The following is a 20,830-nucleotide window of genomic DNA, read 5'->3' on the forward strand; positions in this document are numbered from 1 at the left end:
AACAGTACAAAGAGCAGTCACAATTGATTCAATTGCAAAATGAGGTTAATTATATAATTAAACACATAAATAAACTTAGTTTTGAGCAGAAAGAGTCTGAAGTAGGTTTGAGGGGTAATAGGATACAAACACCAGCATGCTGGAATTCAATTGACTGGGGATTGACTGATAATGAGGAACAGGAGTTATTAATGGTGAATATAGACAGTAGTACAAAAACTAATGATGACCAAATTGTAAAAGATGTAGCTCATTTATAAAAAACAGAGAGAGAAATAGTATGCCATGAGGATAAAGCATCACTGTCATCATCAATAGTGATACCCAAGTTAGAAGTTAAGTCCCACCAGTACCCAAAGTAAAACATTGACACTTCAGCTATCAAGATATTAGCAATAAACTGTCAGAGTGTTTGGAATAAAGTTCCTGAATCTACTGTCCTCCAGCAAGCGTGTGGCACGCAAATTATTCTTGGGACTGAGACCTGGCTGAACCCTGAGATAGGAAGTTCTGAAATACTTAGTGAGTGTTGGAACGTGTATTGTAAAGACAGATTAGACACAGTAGAAGGTGGTGTCTTCATTGCAGTTGACAAAAATATGGTGTCTACTGAGGTCGATGTAGAGTGTGATTGTGAAGTTATCTGAACACGTTTAACAGGGCTAGGGGAAATAAAGTTAATTGTGGGATGTTATTACCAGCTACCAGGTTCCATCATGACAGTTCTAGAATCATTCAAAGTGAGTCTACATTCTGTATCACAGAAGTACCCAGATCACGCTATATTAGTCGGAGGAAACTTCAACCTACCTAGTTTACACTGGGATGTCTATGGATTCATTACAGGTGGTACAAACCAGCCGTCATGTGAATTACTTTTGAACACATAATCCAAAAACCGTCTTGAGCAGCTAAATCAATGGCCAACGCGTAATGGAAATATTTTAGATCTGGTAGCCATGAACAGACCAGACCTCATCGATGGTGTCAGTGTTGAGACAGGGATTAGTGATCATGATGTTGTCATTATGACTATGGTTATGAAAGTTAAAAAGTTGGTCAAGAAAGCTAGGAGAGCATTCTTACTAGAAAGAGCAGATAAGCAGTTGTTACCATCCCACTTAGTAAATGAATCGACTTCATTTACTTCTGGTACGATGGATGTGGAAGAATTATGGGCAAATTTTAAACACATTGTAAATCACGCATTGGACAAGTATGTGCTGAAAAAGTGGGAAGCAAAGGCAGTTGCACTCACGGTACAAGAAAGATTGGGAGAATGATGACAGGCAAAAGTTAGTAGAGATTTGTGCTACTGTAAAAAGAGCAATTCGTGAAGCATTCAACCACTCCCACCATCATACCTTAGGAAAAGATCTTGCTGAAAACCCAAGAAAATTCTGGTCTTACGTAAAATCACGAACCGGGTCGAAGGCTTCCATCCAGACACTCACTGATCAGTCTGGCCTGGCAACGGAAGACAGCACAACGAAAGCTGAAATTTTAAATTTAGCATTTGAGAAATCTTTCACGCAGGAGGATCATACAAACATACCGCCATTTGAGTCTCGTACAGATTCCCGTATGGAGGACATAGTGATTGACATCCCTGGGGTTGTGAAGCAGCTGAATTGGTTGAAAATAAATAAATCGCCAGGTCCTGTTGGGATTCCAATTCAGCTTCACAGAGAGTACTCTACTGCATTGGCTCCTTACTTAGGTTGCATTTATCGCAAATCTCTTGCTCAACGTAAAGTCTCGAGCAACTGGAAAAAAGTGCAGGTGATGCCTGTATATAAGTAGGGTAGAAGGACGGATCCTCAAAATTACAGACCAATATCCTTAACATCGGTTTGTTGCAGTATTCTATAACATATTCTCAGTTTGAATATAATGAATTTCCTTGAGACAGAGAAGTTGCTGTCCATGCATGAGGACAGCTTTAGAAAGCACTGCTCCTGCAAAATGCAACTCGCTCTTTTTTCACATGATATATTGAGAGCTATGGATGATGGGTATCAGACGGATGCCATATTCCTTGACTTCCGGAAAGTGTTTGACTCCGTGCCCCACTGCAAATTCCTAACTAAGGTACGAGCATATGGGATTGGTTCCCAATTATGTGAGTGGCTTGAAGATTTCTTAAGTAACAGGACCCAGTACGTTATCCTCGATGGTGATTGTTCATCGGAGGTGAGGGTTTCATCTCAAGTGTGTGGGGTAGGTCCACTGTTGTTTTCTATCTACATAAATGATCTTTTGGATAGCGTGGATAGCAATGTGCGGCTGTTTGCTGATGATGCTGTGGTATACGGGAAGGTGTCGTCATTGAGTGACTCAAGCAGGATACAAGATGACTTGGACAGGATTTGTGATTGGCGTAAAGAATGGCAGCTAACTCTAAATATAAATAAATGTAAATTAATGCAGATGAATAGGAAAAAGAATCCTGTAATGTTTGAATACTCCATTAGTAGTGTAGTGCTTGACACAGTCACATCAATTAAATATTTGGGCATAATATTGCAGAGTGATATGAAGTGGGACAAGCATGTAATGGCAGTTGTGGGGAAGGCAGATTTGTTACTGGTAGGTTTGATCATCACACGGAAATGCTTCCGGAACTCAGGTGGGAGTCTCTAGAGGAAAGGACATGTTCTTTTTGTGAATTGCTACCGATGAAATTTAGAGAACCAGCACTTGAGGCTGACTGCAGTACAATTTTACTGCCACCAACTTACATTTAGGGGAAAGACCACAAAGATAAGATAAGAGAGATTAGGGCTCATGCAGAGGCATATAGGCAGTAATTTTTCCTTCGTTCTGTTTGGGAGTGGAACAGGGAGAGAAGATGCTACTTGTGGTATGGCGTACCCTCTGCCACACACCGTATGGTGGATTGTGGAGTATGTATGTAGATGTAGATGTAGATGTAGAAGTAAAATTAGCACCAAGCAATAGGAAGGTTATCGTGTTGAAAACAAGTTCTTTTCTATCTACAAAGGCCACATGGAAATGAGTAAAGTGGTCCATGATAATGCATTTCAATTAATTAATCCAAAAACAGGAAAATCACTGGGTTTGTACCATGTGAGTCATTTGAAATTGTATAAAGGGTAAACAAAAGAAAAAAAAAAGAGTAACTCCACACGAGAATTTAGTTGTATTAAATGTCCAGAAATCACAGAGTATGAAAGCTAACAAAATGCACACAGATAAAACTTTTAACTTGTAATTGTCTCAGTTAGATGAATAAAACAAGTTTTGTAGGAAGGTAAAAGTATATTATGAAGAAAAGACAGGAAAGTCACAACTTAAGTAACTCTTCTGCAAACGAAATATGTCCTGGAGAAAGAGTAGAAAGTAAGGAGCAAGGTAGAGATCAGCGTGTGGATAGTTTCACAAAATAGTAGTAGATTCTCTCTTAAAGACATAATGTAAAGGAGAAGGAAGTTGATTTTTGTGGACGAAAGGAAGTAAAGAAGTAGGAAGGAAATAAAGAATTAGGTAATTCTTCCATTAGGTAATTCCATTAGGTAATTGTTCCATTGAGGACAGTGGACAAGTAATTGAGATATTTTGGGGGAATATGTGAAGCATATATGATTTGTGGAAGGTAACACAAACTGATATTGAAATAAGGATATGAGGGAAATAAATATAAGAATTCGTTAGGAGGTAATAAGAGGAAAGAGAACTGAATTATTAAGCTAAGCAAGAAACATGTTATTTCATGGAAGGAGGTAAACAGTAGGAAGTAAGATTAACCCAGAAAAGATTTCAATAAGGAAGGGTATGATGGGGAAAGGAAGGAACATAAAAGTTTTCTATCGAGAAAAAGGCGAAAGGGATAAGTACAACTGAGAAAAAAAAATTAAGTTTTCATACAATGCAATAGAACAGTAGAGAAGAGATGTATTGTATAATTATAAATTCTGTTTCAGCTAATGCCAAAAAGAAGAGATTGCAGAGAAAAAGACGTGGGAGTTGGAGTCAAAGTGCGAAGTTTTCAAAAATTATATGAAATTCTTGTAGTCAGAATAATAAAATGAGGTGGTAGAAGGAATTCATTAACTTACTAACTGTCATCACCATCTATTTCACTCTTATTATCCATCATGATGAAGGTGAGAAAACTATGACGTATATATTATTAAAATCAAGTAGAATGGGGAGGAAAGAGAATATAAAGACAGTGATAAGAAAATCATTTTTATAGAGTAAATGATAACTTGTGTACAGTTTAGTAAGAAAATTTTAGTGTTTGTAAAGTTGTAGTGTAATGTAAGGGAGTTAATGTTAGATTAAAATAGATAATGATATCATGTGAAACAGAGAATAGGTATATGTGTATTTCTAAGAATGCCATTGTGCACAACATGTCAGCCACATTCCAAAGTTTTGCCTACTTACTGCTACGAAGACTGAAACCTACAATGTGTGAAGTTGATCTAGATGATATCATTGTCTTTTCCAGAAATTTTAGATGAGCATGTTACTAGGTTAAGAAATGTCTTGTCTAGACTAAGAAGTGCCAATTTAAATTTGAAAATAAAAAAATGTTCCTTTACTGAGAGTCAAGTACAGTATCTGGGGCATATTATTAGTGCTGATGGAGTAAATCCAGACCCCCGTCTAATTTAAGCAGTTAGAACATCCCCTTCCCCTAAGAATCTAGAGGAATTGCAAAGCTTCCTGGGACTCAGCAATTATTATAGGCGTTTTGTAAAGGACTGCACCACAATAACTAAACTCCTTACCCACCTGCTGCAAAAAAGATGTACCGTATCAATAGACCCCCGAGTGTGGAGCTGTTGTGCAGCATATCAGACATGCTTTGACTAGTCCCCCCTTATTGATCCATCCCAATTTTGAAAAACCATTCATTCTCTCCTGTGATGCATCTGAATTTGCAGTAAGGGCTATTCTGAGTCAAATTGTTGATGGTGAGGAAAGACCAATTGGTCACACATCCCGTCAACTGAACCAGGCGGGAATTAATTACAGTACTACAGAGAAATGTTTGGAGTCAACTATTTTAGATGCTATCTTTACAGGAGAAAGTTTACTATAGTAACAGATCATGCAGCACATCAGTTGCTACTAAGTTTAAAAGACCCTAGCAGCTGTCTCACCCACTGGGCCCTGAAGTTGAGTGAGTATGATTACCAAGTACAATACAAAGCTGGAAAATTGCTGATGCCCTTAGTAGAAAAGTGAGAGTAGCTCAAACCGACAATGTCTTAATTGACGAATTAAAGGACTCGCAGGAGGAGGACTCAAAATGTCACCAGTATCGCTCCCACCCAGATTTTGTTACAGAGGATGGAATTCTATACCGCAAGACCCCCCCCCCCCCCCTCCCTATGGGTAAATGTATAGTAATACCTAAAGACTTACAATCCAGAATTATTGCCCAGTGCCATAACAGCATCCAAGCTTGCCATAGTGGGCGAAGAGCCACATATTCCCGCATTGCCATGAAGTGTTGGCGAGACAAAAGATGGCAAGATGTTGCCAAGTATATAAAAAATTGCTACCATGTGCCCTGAAGCCATTGTAACTAATCAAGTAACCAATTTTATGTCCACCTTATTTGTCCAAGTTTGCAAATTGCTGAGAATTAAAAAATGGAGAACCACCCCTTTTCACCCCCAGGCATCAACTCAGCCCACAGTGAATGGCAAAGATACATTCCATATGTGGCAAGTGCATACAATAGCTGTTTCCACTAAGCCACTGAACAAAATCCCTTATGAAATAGTGTTCGGCCACCCTATGGACTCTCTCTTTGAGATCAATAAATTACCTCCAGGAACTGATTACACAGCTGTTAAGGAATCATCCTGCTGCATTAAGGCCACTTAGAAGAAGGTACAAGGGAACAACCACAAAGCAACCAGAAAACAGAAAGAAAGAAGTAATAAAAATGCCATCCTCTCCTCTCCCCCCCCCCCCCCCCCCCCCCCCCCCCCCCCCTCCCATAACCCTGGTGATTTGGTTTTGCTGAAAAAAACTTGGGGTAAAGGAAGGAAGAGTGAAGAAACTTACCCCACTATATGATGGACCATATTCAATCATTCGGCTCACTTCCCCTGTTAATGCAGAATTACAACTGCCCGACCATAAAGTGATCATCCATTTTGATAAGCAAATACAATATTCAGGAACTATGCCTCTCTACCACCTTCTGAGGCAAGTGCCAGACCTTCAGCAGGTTTTGCTCCCCCTGTGAAGCAGAGAAAACAGAAAGTCCCACCACCCCCAGCTCACCCTAGATAAGCTCTGAGATCTAAACACCCATATGCCCTTAGATCCAGGGACTAAACACTATGGTACAGCTTCATACTTAAGAGATTCCCAGTTATATGAACCAAAAGAAAAGGTAATAAGGCTTAAGCAACCACGTTGTTACTTTCCTTTGCAAATGAACATCCTACCCATACAATATGTATTTTACACTCCCTTGCTATGATAACTAAAATGTCGCCCTATCTTCCCTCTCTGAAGAGATTATTGGAGCTTTACCTGCCCAACCTGTTCATCAATGCTGGCCTAGTCTAATTAATCCCTAGTTTAACCAGTATTTTATTTATGTTATTTTTATTATGTTATTTGTGTGTTATGACACACCTAGTGGTCGGACAGCAGCTCTATTTTCAGTACCAATACAGTGAATTCTAAATAAGAATATTGTATGAAGAAGTGATTGCATTATGTCTCCACCTTTTTAATCTAAAGATTTTTTTCCCCAGAAATAGCACCCTGTTTGATTAAGTATCCTCCCATTTGAACAATGATACTGTGAAGTTGTAAACACGAGTGCTCCGCCTGTCAGAATCGGGTGGTCCTGTCAACCAGGAGTAGCACCTGCAGCGGGCATAATGTGTGGGGTGGAGGCACTTAAATCACCTGATACTGCTGTTACCTCCCCTCCCTCTAGTCGTGCCATCTGTCCCTGCCCGAGTCCCCCCCCCCCTTCCCCTCTCTCCATGCGCCGTCTGTGTGCCAGTCTGCTGCTTTTAAAGGGACTTTATGCAAAGTAGGACATACTATCTTCACTATTGACCAATGAATAGCAACTTGACACATAAAGGTACCATCTTTCTATGTGACACCTCTTTCAAACATGATTTCTTCCATCCTCCCGCATCAATACCCGGGTAACTTGAACCAGTTGAAAACCCATCCATAAATTTATTTGCACACCTAAAGCCCTTAACATAACTTCTGACAAGACTATAGCTCCGAGGGGAGTTTGGAAGCAAGTGACCTCCAGCTGATGGAACATGAAGTGGAAAAACATTGCAATAACGAAGTGCGCCATTATGGGATGTCTTCGCATGCACCACCATTTAGTTTGGTGGCACTCCGCATTTCTCAGCCTCCTCTGAATTATAGTACTACCTTATCATCTTCCATCTTGTCTGATGTATCTTAAGAATGGACAACCTGCTCCTTTTCCAAATTCGTAAATGTCTTCTCCATTATGTGACTATCACAGCCTATTCAACCCATATATATAGATTCATTCAAGAAAGGAGTTAAAATACTATTTGCAACAGTCACTAAATCCATTCTAATATTACTAAGTTACGTGAACTGCATTTTGTAAATGGCAATTCAAATGCCCCAAGGTGTCGTTCACTCAGAACATGCTGGAGCTGTTCCGCTATCTCAGTACTACACGCGCCGCGGCTACCTGCTTCACCAAGTACTGAGTTTGATAAATTGTCCTACCACTCAATATTAGACACACTTTGTATGATTAGAGGTGTTGAGCAATGTCCGACCCACTATGCGTGCCAATTGCCAGCTGATTAATGATTTATACCCCATAACTTGTATTTTTTCTCCCCTTATGGTTTTATGTTAAGTTTAAGCATTTCATAATCATTTTGCTGCGCAGCAAAGCTCTTGCCATACCCTATACATTATTTCATGCATGTATTTTTATAATTTATCCCATTTGTTTTGTGTAATATGCACTGGTATTTTAATTTATGATCACAGTATGTAAAGGCCTACCACAGCCCTAGATTTTAGATATGTTGCACTACAACAACACTCCCATTACATAAGATCCCCCTTCAGTTGTGATGCACAACTTTTTGAGTTAGCGATTCTGGAATCCTACTATGCGCCATGTTCGTGCCCAGAACTGGACCGGTATATTTAGAAGAAACTGAAGCACCTGACTTATCTAAGATACTCAACAGAGAAGAGTTGACTACACCCCTGAAGTTGACAAGAAGTGTGCTACCCTCTCACAGAAGAGTGGTAAGTAAAATAGATTTTGTGATATGATAAAAGTAATTATGTTTCACCCAAGTAAGTGAAAAATAGTATTTTGAACCCCATGTGTGTTTTACACATTTAAGAATTTTCCCAGGCAGACACAAGTTTTGTTCTTGTTCACCCTACTTCTTACAAAGCAATTTGCTGATGAAGTAAAGATATTACAAGCTAGCACTGAAATTGGCACTGCTACCATTTGTGTAAACCTCATGAAATGTAATCACCCTATGGAGACAGAGCACAGTACCTTCCTCACCCATGCACTGCACTGGGTTATTACCACTGCTCTGAATTGCTCCTCTATTCATTCCAACCTCAACCACTACTTTGTACCCTCCTTCTCCAGGGTCATGTACCTTACACGCTGTGGTTAGCACCCACAGAGTGCCCAGCTGATCAGTTTATTCTTTTAGTTTTCACTTCCATAAATTGATCGCCTACCTCTCTCTTTCATCTATATGCCATTGACTCATCATGATGAGGCTCACCTTCATCTGCACCCTGGTCAGTAGCCAATGCTACTCAGACATATTGCCTCCGCCCAGTTCGAGGGGGAAGAAAAAACCCTGTGACTAGTGGATATGTCACTGCGGAGTCAATCTTATTCTGAAACCCATTACCTGAACTTGTTCCCAATTATGCTCAATTTCTTATACTTTAGCATGAGCACCCTGCCGGTTCACCGCGTGTGGGCTGCTCAGCATAAATGGCCAATATGTTGGGCAATCCTGGCATTGTGACCGCAGACGGATGTACACGAATATACCCACAAAAAACGCTGTGTTAACTGCAGCATAATTTTCTCACTGGTCAAACCCATTTTCCTCTCAAACCACAACATCCCTTACTAAAGCTTCCAATTCAGCAAATCACTTACGAAACCACTATATAATGCAAATTCCACCTATGCATCATTATCAGGCATTGATTAATGCTACCCCACATTTTTGCACTCATGCTGATCAGGATGACTAGTAAGCCTCTTTTCAGCATGACCATAGCCCCCTCCTTCCCTCACTATCCTGTCACTGCAGTTCTTTGGAATCATCAGTTTAGATTGCCCAGTGGCATAGTGCCCACGAGTCTGTTAACCATCAACTTTTCACCCACCACTACAACCTCAGGTAATTACTTACTACTTTTTCACCCACTGTAGCACTTCCCTTTCGTAGCAATCTACCAGCTGGAGCTAACAAGATTAGTTCGTTGCTATAGGCAACAATATTTTATACACCCTACCCCATCCAGTAACAGCCACTGTCGTATGTACGAATACTTTTGAGCAACCGAGCCCTATCGTGTGCTACTCAACAGTTGTGGTTTACTATTTAATAGCTTCCCCACCGAGGAGGTGTTTGCACACTTACCTTATGCCCAAAATGTGTGACTCCCTCCTCTCATGTGGTATTTAGTAGAGAAACCGATTGTAATACCATTACCTGACAATTGGCCATCTCTTCCCAATCACTCATATTCACAGCTGGTCCAATCTTTAGCCGACCTGGTGAACAAAGAATCAGGGCAGATTACGCTGGACCGTGCCACTGTGCATACCATGGATTGGCACCACCACCAGTATCTCAGTCATATACTTATTCCCAGTTCTGTATGCACCCCTTTAATAATTACTCTTATTGGATTATCACTATGGGTAGCTTTTAGAAAAGGACTTTTGCACGACTTCGTTCCCCCCTCCTGCTGTCCCTGAACAGCAACCCCCTGGCGAATATCATGCTTAAGTTTTGAAATGGGAGCAAGAATGTTCCTTGTTGCCCCATGCTGTAATAGTGCAGTAGAAAATAGTAGTGAGTAGAAAGGAATAGTAAATAAGTAAAATACCCCCAAAAGAAAAGACATGGCACTCCTTTGGGTGTAAGCAACAAAATATGCATGTGAAGTGATTCAAAAGTATCAACCCCTTCCCCACTGACCCCTGCAGTCAGTGACCTTCGCTGCTGCCAGTGTCAACAGCTGATCGCCGCACCTCACTCTGCCACTTGCAGTGCCACACACCACCGCTGCACCATCTGTCATTGTCCAAATTTTGTCATGCAAAATTTCATTACCACATTATTGGCATTTTTTTCAATGCAAATAAAAAAATCAAAACATATTGTTAAAATTATGAAACACTGTCCTTCGCAGCAACCTCATAGTAACTGTCTATTTGTCCCCCCTCTCCCCTCCCCCCCCTCCCTCCCCCTCCCTCCCCCCCACCATCCAATGCTTCACTCCTGTGGAGGGGAGAAGGATGTACAGTGTGGGCCATTACTCAATGGATTTGATAGAATAAAAATTTGATTTTTATTTTTTGCTCGATGATTGTCAGTGCCTTCTGCCTTGCAGCTAGTTGCAGCATATCAGTCACGTTGCAAAACACCGGACAGAAACACTTAGTGTTGAACCATCAGCAGCTAAACTCACATATTGCTGATGAGGTAATGCTACCAAACTGCGAGTCTACACCTTGGCTGTCCACTAGACATCTGGGGTGGGCACAAAACATCCGGTTGATGGAAATTAACTAGGAAGGAGTAAAGCGCCAAGATTTCGATGCAGTTCAATCGTAGGACCCTTGTGATTGTGAGAGAGTGTTTCCACAAAATAAGAGGAATGCTCCTACTAGTCGAAAAAAGCTGTGACCTGTAGAATGAAAACATCCAGGTGGGGAGACAGTTCGGCTATGAGAAAGATGAGCAAAATTTTCGTGGACTCTTCTCTGAATAGGTGTCAAGCAAAGAATGGGGTGCATAATGCTCTGTATGATGTGTAGAAGAAATTTGAGTGAACAATACAGTGACTGTGGCTGACATTCAGCTAGATATTAGCTGCAGCATCAATCAGCTGCAACTGTGGGGAAACAAACAGCTGAGTTGGTTAATTGTCCTTGCGAGGACTGAGAGGGCATTTTAATATGAACATTGCTCCAGCCGTGTACGTGCATATTGCCATATTCCAAGACTAGGGATGAGTACATGTTTTCTCACATAACGGGAAACATAGGGAGAGTTTCTGCTGGAAAAATCAGCAAAGGCTTAATTAGTTTTTATAGGAATTTCAGAGGATGAGAGCAGCCATGCAGATGACAGCTCATCACAGCTAAGGTAAATACCACAAGTAGAGGCGTAAACATGTTGGTTCACCGCCTTGTGTCCACTGTAAACTCGAGCAACCTTGGGTAAACTTTTGCTCAAATTGTCACAAAACTAACCATCCTCTGCACACTTGACTGTCATCCTAAATAGTACCAAACTTTGACCTGGAATCAGAAGATTTATTGTAGCACTGGCCAACATCATGACATAGTTGTAAGTATAATTTTGTAAAGAAATTTCTAGTTAAAATTTACCATTGTTGTGTTTAGGATTACTTCACTTTCTGAAGATGAGATGCATTCGTCTGACAACTGTCATAACATTGTCACATTGCAAACTGTGTAAATGCATGTATTTCTGTGATAAGATTGAAACATTAAACCAAAAATATTTACAGCTTACACAGCTGTTGTTCTGATCCCAAAACCTTATATGTTACAGTTTCTTGAAGTACAGTACTTCGCGCCTGCAATCAGACATTTACTGAACATGAATAAAACTGCTTAAACAGTCTCAAAATCACTACCAAGGTTCTTGGGAGTTCTGCCAGATGCAATCACCACAGGTCCATGATATTTCAGTGTACAATTGTGCAGCCATTATCAGGTGGTTCTGATGGAATGATGGGTCTGCAGTGTGCTCCTGGTACATACAGGATGTTACAAAAAGGTACGGCCAAACTTTCAGGAAACATTCCTCACACACAAATAAAGAAAAGATGTTATGTGGACATGTGTCCGGAATTGCTTAATTTCCATGTTAGAGCTCATTTTAGTTTGGTCAGTATGCACTGTACTTCCTTGATTCACCGCCAGTTGGCCCAATTGAAGGAAGGTAATGTTGACTACGTTGCTTGTGATGACATGCGACTCAACAGGTTAGTGTTCATCACGAACGTGGTTTTGCAGTCAGTGCAATGTTTACAAATGCGGAGTTGACAGATGTGCATTTGATGTATGGATTAGCATGGGGCAATAATCGTGGCGCGGTATATTTGTATCAAGACAGATTTCCAGACTGAAGGTTTCCCGACAGGAAGATGTTCGAAGCAATTGATCGGCGTCTTAGGGAGCATGGAAAATTCTATCCTACGACTCGCCACTGGGGAAGACCTAGAATAATGAGGACACCTGCAATGGATGAGGCAATTCTTCGTGTAGTTGACAATAACCCTAATGTCAGCGTCAGAGGAGTTGCTGCTGTACAAGTTAACGTTGACGACATCACTGTATGGAGAGTGCTACGGGATAACTAGTTGTTTCCGTACCATGTACAGCGTGTGCAGGCACTATCAGCAGCTGATTGGCCTCCACGGGTACACTACTGTAAATGATTCATCCAAAAATGTATCAATCCTGATTTGAGTGCAAATGTTCTCTTTATGGATGAGGCTTCATTCCAACGTGATCAAGTTTAAATTTTCACAATCAACATGTGTGGGCTGACGAGAATCCGCACGCAAGTGTGCAAATCATGTCATCAACACAGTTTTTCTGTGAACGTTTGGGCAGGCATTGTTGGTGGTGTCTTGATCGGGCGCCATGTTCTTCCACCTACGCTCAATGGAGCACGTTATCATGATTTCATACGGGATACTCTACCTGTGCTGCTAGAAGATGTGCCTTTACAAGTACGACAGAACATGTGGTTCATGCATGATGGAGCTCCTGCACATTTCAGTCAAAGTGTTCGTATGCTTCCCAATAACAGATTCAGTGACCAATGGATTGGTAGAGACGGACCAATTCCATGGCCTCCACACTCTCCTGACCTCAACCCTCTTGACTTTCATTTATGGGGGCATTTGAAAGCTCTTGTCTATGCAACCCTGGTACCAAATGTAGGGACTCTTCATGCTCGTATTGTGGATGGCTGTGATACAATCAGCCATTCTCCAGGGCTGCATTAGCGCATCAGGGATTCCATGCGACAGAGTGTGGATGCATGTATCCTTGCTAACGGAGGACATTTTCAACATTTCCTGTAACAAAGTTTTTGAAGTCACGCTGGTACGTTCTGTTGCTGTGTGTTTCCATTCCATGATTAATGTGATTTAAAGAGAAGTAATAAAATGAGCTCTAATAATGAAAGTAAGCGCGTCCACATAACATATTTTCTTTCTTTGTGTTTGAGGAATGTTTCCTGAAAGTCTGGTCTTACCTTTTTGTAACACTCTGTATATCTGAAGGTCCAGAGTTCCGCCCTCACAGATTCTGCACCTTGCTCAGTGTTGGAGGGACGTGTGGCTGCAGTGGTTGGAGGCAGAGCTTCAGTTGTCTGCCAGCTGCTGGCCATGTCACATCTCAAATTCGGATGTTACAATTTTCTTTGATTGAGATAAGTACTGACTCTCATGCCTTTCTTAGTTGGAAACGTGTCCCTGTTTATTAACTTATCTTTCACATGTATTTCAATACCTTCTTCAAAAACTGAATCTCAAAATTTGTTTGTGTTGGCCAAGACTTTTGTTTGCTGATAATTAATTGAATGTCCATTCTCAATGTAGTGTTCTGCTATTGTGGACTTGCTGGGCTGCAGTAAGAAGATGTGGTGCTCATGTTCTTTGCACCAGTCTTCAATTGTGCAGGTTGTTTGACCAATATAGGTTTCCCCACATTCACATGGGATGTGGTATATCCTTGCATTTTAGAGATGCATGTCTTTTTTGACTGACCCTAATAGGCCTCGTACTTTGGCTGGAAAGCAGAACACCGGGGCTATTTTGTGTTTAAACAGTAGTCTGCCAATTTTGGGGGATACACTGCCAGCAAACAGCATGAGACTTTTAAAAAAAATAAAAAATAAAAAATAAAAAAAAAAGAGCAAAGACAAGAAAAAAAGACGGGGATGTAGCAAGCCACATGTGAATGTGGGAAAACCGATATTTCTCAAACAATCTGCAGTATTGAAGATCACTGCAAAGAACACGAGCACCACACCCACTTACTGCAGCCTGTCAGGTTGGCAATAGCAGAACACTGCATTGAGAACAGATATTAACTGAATTATCAGCAAACAAACATCTTGGCCAACACAAACAACTTTTGGGATTCTATTTTTCAAGAAGCTATTGAAATACATGTGACACATAACTTAATAAACACAAACACAGGTTTTGCAATTAAGCAAGGCATGAGAGCCAGTACTTAGCTCAATCAAAGGAAACCATAACATCCACATGCAAGATACGATGGGGATGGAGGCCAGCACACAACTGACAACAGCCGCATGACCGCCCTCCCTCCCCCACTACCACCGCAAAGCACAACATGAAGCCTTCAAGTCCAGAACTCTGGCGTGCAGGTTTATATACTGGGAGTCACAACAGGCCCTTCATCCCATCAGTAAGACCTGATGATGGCAGAACAGTTGTTCACTGAAATATCGTGGACCTTCTATAATTGCATCTGGTGGTACACCCCAAAACTTTGGATGCATCATATATGCTGGGAAAGCCTCAGATTGCATAGTCTCAAAATCCTTTATCAGTCAATCTCTTCAAAAGGAAAAAAGGAAAGTTAGTGTTTAATGACCCATTGGCATTGATTATATATGGAGGACAAGATTAGATTTTTTGAGGACAGGAACCATCCCAGAATTTGCCTGGAATGATTTAAGTAAATCAATCTTTTCAGCTGTGCATTGTGTTTTCTTTCATTTCCTCAAAATTCAAGAAATGTTGTCCATTCTACTGTATGCAACACCTGGATACTTGCAACAGCACCAGGCCACTGGTGCACTACACTTCAAATAGTCCGCCAATGGCAGCTGCACTTGCTGGCCACCTGTGGTGGGTCACAAGACTAGTGTGCATGGAATGACATCTGCCATGCTGCCTGCTGGAGTCCTCATCTATATGAAGAGGGCACACCCGGTGCTCCCCCTCACTCTGTGTTCTACTTCAAATTGTACCGTTTCTATGTTTGTTGTTTACTTGAATATGGATAAATAAACTTTTGTTCTTAGTGGCCACACTATCAGTTGTGTCTAACATTATGACACATTTTGCAGTGAGAGTGGTGATCACTTCTGTGTGCTCAGTCTGTTTGTTTGTTCTATCAGTTCTCTTGTCCATGGGGGTAGTGCTCACAACTCTCCTCAGCTGCTGGCGTACTTGCCATCTTTTCTGCATTATGCTGATGCAGTCAAAGAATGGGGTAGCTTATGAGAAGTGGCTTCAGCAACACACTCACTTTTGGTGTCAATGATACTAACGTGTGTAGGGCTTTGTTCCTTCTTGGATTCCCCCGTCCCACAGATTTATCAGTTTTTGAGCCAGTTAGCCCTGCTCCAGAAACCTGTACCACTTTTGTTCATTGTTATGTGTAAATTGTTGTCCAATTATTACTGTAAGCACACAAGTCATTCCACATCTCAAGTGCTATCATTGTCATAAACTGCCCCACCAGTCTTACTGGCCTTGAGTGGATGAACACCACAACCTCAGTCACAAATGTCAGTTTGTTACCAATGTTCATCATGATTCCTACACTGATTCTGTGGTCCACAATGCCATCATTTGGTTGGCTCCTGACAAGGAGGTGTGACAATATGGACTACAGTGTGAGGAACCATCTTTGGATGAAGCGCTGAATACTGCTCAGTCTTTCAAGGTACCTCATCCTGCTGGTAATCAGATTGAGGCTTGGTGTGACATCACTGTGATTGCTACTGTTCCTGGCCATCGGGCATAGGTCAGTCCTCAGGGAAGGACAATATGCCAGTCAACAACAACCAACACAGCAGTGGCAGGATTCAGTGGATCCATCTTGTACATACTGTTTTGTGCAACATGACAGGGCCACTTGACCTAAGTGCTGGGTGACTGTAGGAAAAAAGGACATATAGCATCTGTGTGTCATTCCCAGCCCTCTCCTGTAGATATGGACATGGATGTTAATTATGTGTCTCCAGCACTTATGAATAATAACAAACTATTTATTGAAGTCTGTGTGATGGACAAAGTCCTCCAACTAGAAGTAGACATGGTTGCAGCTGTGACATTGCTGAACTGAGATCCTTACGTGGACTTGAGAGCTTCAGCAGTATCTCTGGTTACTCAATGTTTGGTGAGTTACAACAAGCAGCACATCCCATTTTTGGGGCCATTTATGGCCCCCACTGTGTATAAATCTGTGGTTCAGCCCTTGACTTTTCTGGTAGTGGATGAAGCTGGTGCTAACAATTTGTTTGGTCTGGATGCTTTCAATGGTTTTTCAATTTCAGATGTGGTGCACCTCCTTTCTGACCAGATACCTTACCACCAGTAGATTCTCTGTGTTTTGAGCACTTCTCTTTTTTTTTAGATGGGTGATGTTGTGCCACTAATTTTACTGTCCACATTACCTTGGAACTTATGATCTATCTGCACTTTTTCTGGGCGTACCAAATTCCAGTAGCTTTGCACAGTCAAGTGAAATCAGAATTGGACAGACTGATGTCATAGGGGGTCGTACAACCTATTATGTCCAGTAAGCTGTCTATGCCATTTCTGATTGTTAAAAAAACCAGATGGTCAGCTTCACATCTGCAGCAACTTTGCCTGCTACATTCCATTGCCATTGCTTTAATTTTATTAATGTTCATCTTATATCCTCCTCTGAGGCCACTGTCCACTTCTTCAACTGCACTTCCAAGTGCGTTGCTGTCTCTTACAGAATTATAATGTCATCAGCAAACCCCCAAGTTTTTATTTCTTTCCCTGGAGTTTAACTCTTTCACCAAATTTTTCTTTTGCTTTCTTCGCTACTTGCTGAATGTACAAATTGAATAACAACAGGGATAGTCTATTGTCCTGTCTCACTCCCTTCTCAACCATTGTTTTCCTTTCATGACCTTCAACTTTTATAACTGCTGTCTGGTTTCTGCACAAGTTGCATATGACCTTTCACTCCTTATATTTTACTGCTGCTATTTTCAGAATTTCAAAGAGTACATACCATTCAAAATTGTCAAATGTTTATCTATGTCTACGAAACTATAAATGTATGTTTGCCTTTCTTTAACCTATCCTTTTAAGCTACATCATACAGTCAGTACTACCACACATGTTCCAACATTTCCCCGGAACCGAAACTGATCTTCCTCAAGGTCAGCTTCTACCAATTTTTCCATTCTTCTGGAAATAATTCATGTCAGCATTTTGCAATGATGACTTAGCAAATTGATAAGTTGGTAATATTTACATATGTCAGAACCTGCATTCTTTGGAATTGGAATTCTTACATTCTCATATATCTTGCACACCAGGTGGAATAGCTCTGTCATGGCTGACACACTCAAGGATTTCAGAATTTTTTAGAGAATGTCATCTACTCTAGGGGCCTTTGAGCTTACATCTTCCAGGGCCTTGTAAAATTCTTCTTGCAGTATCCTATCTTCATCAATCTCCTTTTCTCTTTCTATAATACTGCCTTTAAGTTCATTTCCCTTGTATAGGCACTCCATATATTACTTTCACCTTTCAGTTTTCCGTTCTTTACTTAGTACTGGTTTCCCATCTCAGCTCTTGATGCTAATACAGCTGCTTCTCTTTTCTCCAAAGGACTCTAATTTTCCTATAGACAGTATCTGTCTTCCCTCTAGTTATACCTGCTTTTATAGGACTTCCTCTTTCATTCCTTTGCCCCAGCGCATATTCTCCTACTATTTTTCCTCCTACTACTGCTACTAGGTTCCAGTCACCTAGCACAATTACATTTTTGTCTCCCTTAACTATCTGAATGTTTTCTTTTGTCTCATCATACATTTTTTTCAATCTTTTCATCATTTGCAAAGCTAGTTGGCATATAAACGTGTAGCATCCTTTTATACACCATGTATATTGTATTTTTACCTGTTATTGCATTAATACAAAACATGAAGTGTTTCTTTTTTATTTAATGTTGTGATTATTACTGTGTTCTTTTGAATGCTGTATTGACTCATTCAGCATCTGAACAACATACTTACAGTATATGTTCATGGAAAATGTGGTCTATACTACAAACAGATAAAATGCTAGAAATAGCCTGAAATTCTGTAAGTATCCCTGTTGAATTCTGCCATGTTTCTGGTCCTAAAAATGGCAACTAAATATAAATACTTTCCTGCATTTCTCATAAATTCTTCAAATGGACTGCAAACATTTCAAAAAATGTTTGAGAATTTGACACCAGTGAATAAATAAAAGTGTACAAAAACATGGCATAAATAATTCCTGTTATTAATAAATCAAAAATAATAATTACATTTCATCCACATTTATGATGGAATACATTCACTGGTGTTGGTTGTTCATTGTCTTAGTGGGTAATTTAACATCAACCATTACGATAAATGGTGACATATAGAAATACACACACTTTTGGTCCTATTATTTTCCAACATCAGGACAAATAAACTAATTTCTAGATTAACAAATTACTTCCGTACTTACCCAGGCCAACCTTCAAATGTAGATACAGTAAAAAGTGTGAGCATGGCTTTAGCAACATCATCAAAATGAAACCGATTTCTTTCCCACTCCCTGGTTTCCACTTTTGGTTGATTAATGTCACCATCTTCAAAAACTAAGAATGTGCCTCTGTATGCAGAAAAGAAAAATAAAGAAAGTCACACAAAAAAAAGTCACGAGGAAAAAAAACAGAAGAAATATAAAATTTAATTTTCATATTTACAAACAAAATGAAAGAACTAAACCAATTAACACCTTAAATACATTTAAAATCAGAATATAATGCCACATTTATGATGATCTGTAATGTATTCTGTGGTGAAAATACTCACTGACATTCATCCTTGGTCATCTTTGAGCCATCTGTGCATGAAAAGAATTTACCCTGGAATTCAGAATCAGTATCATGTCAGGTTATTTATTGACAGTAATTATGTGATGCATGTATGATACATTTCTTTTTCAGATATTGTAAAAATAAAGGTAATTCATGAAGCTAAAATGTGTAACAAACTTTTGGAGACTACACCTATTTAAAATTATGCATAAAAGTAAAAATGAAACTATAGAACTTTTGTTATTTCTGTCATTGGAACTGGCTTTGAACTTACAAATATTTCATAATTTGAAGGTTAAAAAAACACGGGGGCATATAAACATCACACAAAATTATGAAAATGGTGCACTTTAAAAAAAAATGTTCTCCTGAATTCTGTTTGATAACTTGTTCACACTGTAGTAAGATGGTGTCAGCGAGGGATGTAAATTCTAACAAACCAGTGAATAAGGTCAGAGAATATTTTGCATGTGCATAATTGGGGTCATGTTAAAACGCTAGTGCAGAACAGAAGTGGGCAGTTAACAAATGACACCTTCCACCACATTAAAAGAATCAGTACCATAGCACTAAGATTTAAGTCTTTATCCTTTGTGGTTGTCTTTTGCATACATATTTGCCTGTTATTGCAGTAAGAGTAATCTATTGTGCTAGCAGTGGTGGTGATTATGGTTGCTGTGGCAACAATGCCAATTTTCTAAGTACATAATGATTATTCATTATATATCATAAGAATGGATGAAATGCCATATTTAATAAAAAGGAAAAAGAAAATGTAAATTTTGACTCTTTTAACAGAAAAATAATCCACTTAACATGATAACATATTATCAGTGCATGATTAGTAATTTGCTTGGAGTAATAAGAACTTTCAAAAATCCAGAGTAATAAGTATTCAAGAAAAGGCACAACGCCTGCTATTTACCTTACACTTGAAGTTGCAGATGATGAATATAACTCAGTTAATTTAGTTTTTACATGTTTATTTTTGTTCTTTAAAAACAGCAATAAAGTGTTTTCAGGTCCAAAATAACTGATTTTTTGTGACACATGATATGTAGACTGAATGAGGGGGGTGAGGAAATTCCAGGTGTAGGAAGACTGGGAAAAATGAAAGAGGAAGTTTAAAATAACTTGAGTGAAATAACTGTGGAAGAATTGCAAGAAACTCTTATATGAAGGTATAGGAAAAGGGGGGGGGGGGGGAGGGGTGGTTATGAGGGACGCTGCCAGTGTTACACGAAAGAATACTGGGACATATTGGGATAGATAAGATGTGGGAGAATACAAACTGCAAAGTGAAAGTGTACAGTATGAAATGTAAATAGAGGTTAACTCAAGGAAGGGGAAAGTAGGAATTTGGACTAGTTGTGAAGCAAACCAGTTCTGAACGTACAAAAGGACTTTCAACACATTCACACAATCCCTGATTCAATGTGGATATTTGTTCTTTTTATAGAGGTTGTTAGCTCTTGTTCACTACCAGTACCCCTACTATCTAACTAAAGTTAAAATTCAGAAACACACACTCTCTGAATATACAACTGCCACCAACTACAGTGGCCCCACAGGAATTGCTCCCTTCCTGGAGAATCACAATATTCTAGTTGTAATGCAAAACAAAAACTGTCCTTAAATATCATCTTATTCTCCATTATCCATTTA

At 39.9% G+C, this 20,830-nt stretch overlaps 1 protein-coding gene across 18 annotated transcripts in view; it reads right to left on the bottom strand.

Annotated features, from left to right (window-relative positions):
• LOC126297395 (muscle calcium channel subunit alpha-1-like) overlaps window positions 1-20,830 on the bottom strand; it is a 1,224,415-nt gene that overhangs the window by 168,116 nt on the left and 1,035,469 nt on the right. For all 18 annotated transcript variants that reach the window (XM_049988154.1, XM_049988156.1, XM_049988157.1 and 15 more), the window contains 2 exons: window positions 19,161-19,213; window positions 18,811-18,957 (listed from right to left, as the gene is read on the bottom strand). In XM_049988154.1, the coding sequence (XP_049844111.1) occupies window positions 18,811-18,957; window positions 19,161-19,213 (200 nt within the window). The remainder of the gene's footprint in view (window positions 1-18,810; window positions 18,958-19,160; window positions 19,214-20,830) is intronic.

The sequence above is a fragment of the Schistocerca gregaria genome, chromosome X, assembly GCF_023897955.1.
Source record: "Schistocerca gregaria isolate iqSchGreg1 chromosome X, iqSchGreg1.2, whole genome shotgun sequence".
NCBI lineage: Eukaryota > Metazoa > Arthropoda > Insecta > Orthoptera > Acrididae > Schistocerca > Schistocerca gregaria.